The 1,377-nt window shown below is 66.6% G+C and overlaps 2 protein-coding genes across 2 annotated transcripts in view; both read left to right on the forward strand.

The window, feature by feature from the left end:
• Positions 1 to 1,367, forward strand: part of LOC104914172 (rap1 GTPase-activating protein 1) — a 2,767-nt gene extending 1,400 nt beyond the window's left edge. The window contains exons 3-6 of the mRNA XM_010722876.3: positions 3 to 184; positions 426 to 653; positions 725 to 811; positions 882 to 1,367. Coding sequence (XP_010721178.2) covers positions 3 to 184; positions 426 to 653; positions 725 to 811; positions 882 to 1,076 — 692 coding nt within the window. The 3' untranslated portion in view covers positions 1,077 to 1,367. The remainder of the gene's footprint in view (positions 1 to 2; positions 185 to 425; positions 654 to 724; positions 812 to 881) is intronic.
• LOC104914202 (rap1 GTPase-activating protein 1-like) overlaps positions 1,121 to 1,377 on the forward strand; it is a 1,988-nt gene continuing 1,731 nt past the window's right edge. Inside the window, exon 1 of the mRNA XM_010723009.1 lies at positions 1,121 to 1,174. Within this exon, the coding sequence (XP_010721311.1) occupies positions 1,121 to 1,174 (54 nt within the window). The remainder of the gene's footprint in view (positions 1,175 to 1,377) is intronic.

Raw genomic sequence — 1,377 nt, forward strand, 5'->3', positions numbered from 1 at the left:
AGGGTTCCTCCCTTTCCCCCCCCCAGAAAATCCTCTCCCCTTAATGCCATGCAGCTTTCGGGGAGGGCTGGACGTGACACACGGGCAGACGGGCAGCGAGTCGGTGTATTGCCACTTTCGGGACAAGGAGATCATGTTCCATGTCTCCACCAAGCTGCCCTACACCGAGGGCGACGCGCAGCAGGTGGGGAGCAAGGGAGGTCATGGGGTCATTTGATGGAGTACAGGGGTTGTGAGGGCTGAGGGGCCATTTTGGGGTGTATGGGGATGTTCAGTGGGGCACAGGGGTTCCTGGGGTAGTGCTGGGTGCCGGAGGGGACATGGGAGCTGCTGGTGCCTCCTAAGTATTTATGGAGCGTTCACGACCCCAGGGCCGGGGGGACGGCAGGAGCCAACCTCACCCCTGTGTGCCTGCATCCCCACAGCTGCAGCGAAAGCGCCACATCGGCAACGACATCGTGGCCGTCGTCTTTCAGGACGAGAACACCCCCTTTGTGCCCGACATGATCGCCTCCAACTTCCTGCACGCTTTTGTGGTGGTGCAGCTGGAACCCGGCGGCCCCCAGGGGCCCCTCTACAAAGTGTCGGTCACCGCCCGCGATGACGTCCCCTTCTTTGGGCCGCCGCTGCCCGACCCCGCCATCTTCAGGAAGGTGAGCGCCCGCGGGTGCCGCCCGCAGAGGAGCCCCGTTGGCGCCCACCCAGCACCGCCACCGCCCCGCAGGGCCCCGAGTTCCAGGAGTTTCTGCTCACCAAGCTCATCAACGCCGAGTACGCCTGCTACAAGGCCGAGAAGTTCGCCAAGCTGGAGGTGCGCGCTGCTGGGGTGGCAGTGGTGGGTGCTGCGCGTGGCCTCGCTCAGAGCACTGGGTGCCGTGCAGGAGAGGACGCGGGCGGCGCTGCTGGAGACGCTGCACGAGGAGCTGCAGGGCCGCAGCCAGGCCATGCTGGGGATGGGCCCCGACGAGGAACGCCCGGACAACGGCTCGGCCCCGGGCTTCTTCGAGTCCTTCAAGGTGGGGCCGGGAGCTGCTGGGGGGCGGGGCCTGATGGAGGGGGCGGAGTTATGCGCATAGAGCCACGCCCCTCCGGGGCCGCGCCCTCAGCTGCACCCCAACGCATGAGCACAAAGCCACGCCCCCTTGGACACGAGGCCACGCCCCTCAAGCTCTCAGCCCTTTGCTCCACGTGCCATGCCACGCCCCTTCCCTAAGCCCCGCCCACCCACCTCCCGTTGCCTGCCCTTCGATAAGCTCCGCCCCTATATCAACCCTGCCTTCCCATAGGCCCAGACCTTCGACAAGCCCCGCCCCTTGCATAGCTTTGGTCTCCCATAGGCCCCGCCCCCGCGAAGTCCCGCCCCGCAACAACGCCCCG

Source organism: Meleagris gallopavo, chromosome 23 (genome assembly GCF_000146605.3).
Source record: "Meleagris gallopavo isolate NT-WF06-2002-E0010 breed Aviagen turkey brand Nicholas breeding stock chromosome 23, Turkey_5.1, whole genome shotgun sequence".
Taxonomy (NCBI): domain Eukaryota; kingdom Metazoa; phylum Chordata; class Aves; order Galliformes; family Phasianidae; genus Meleagris; species Meleagris gallopavo.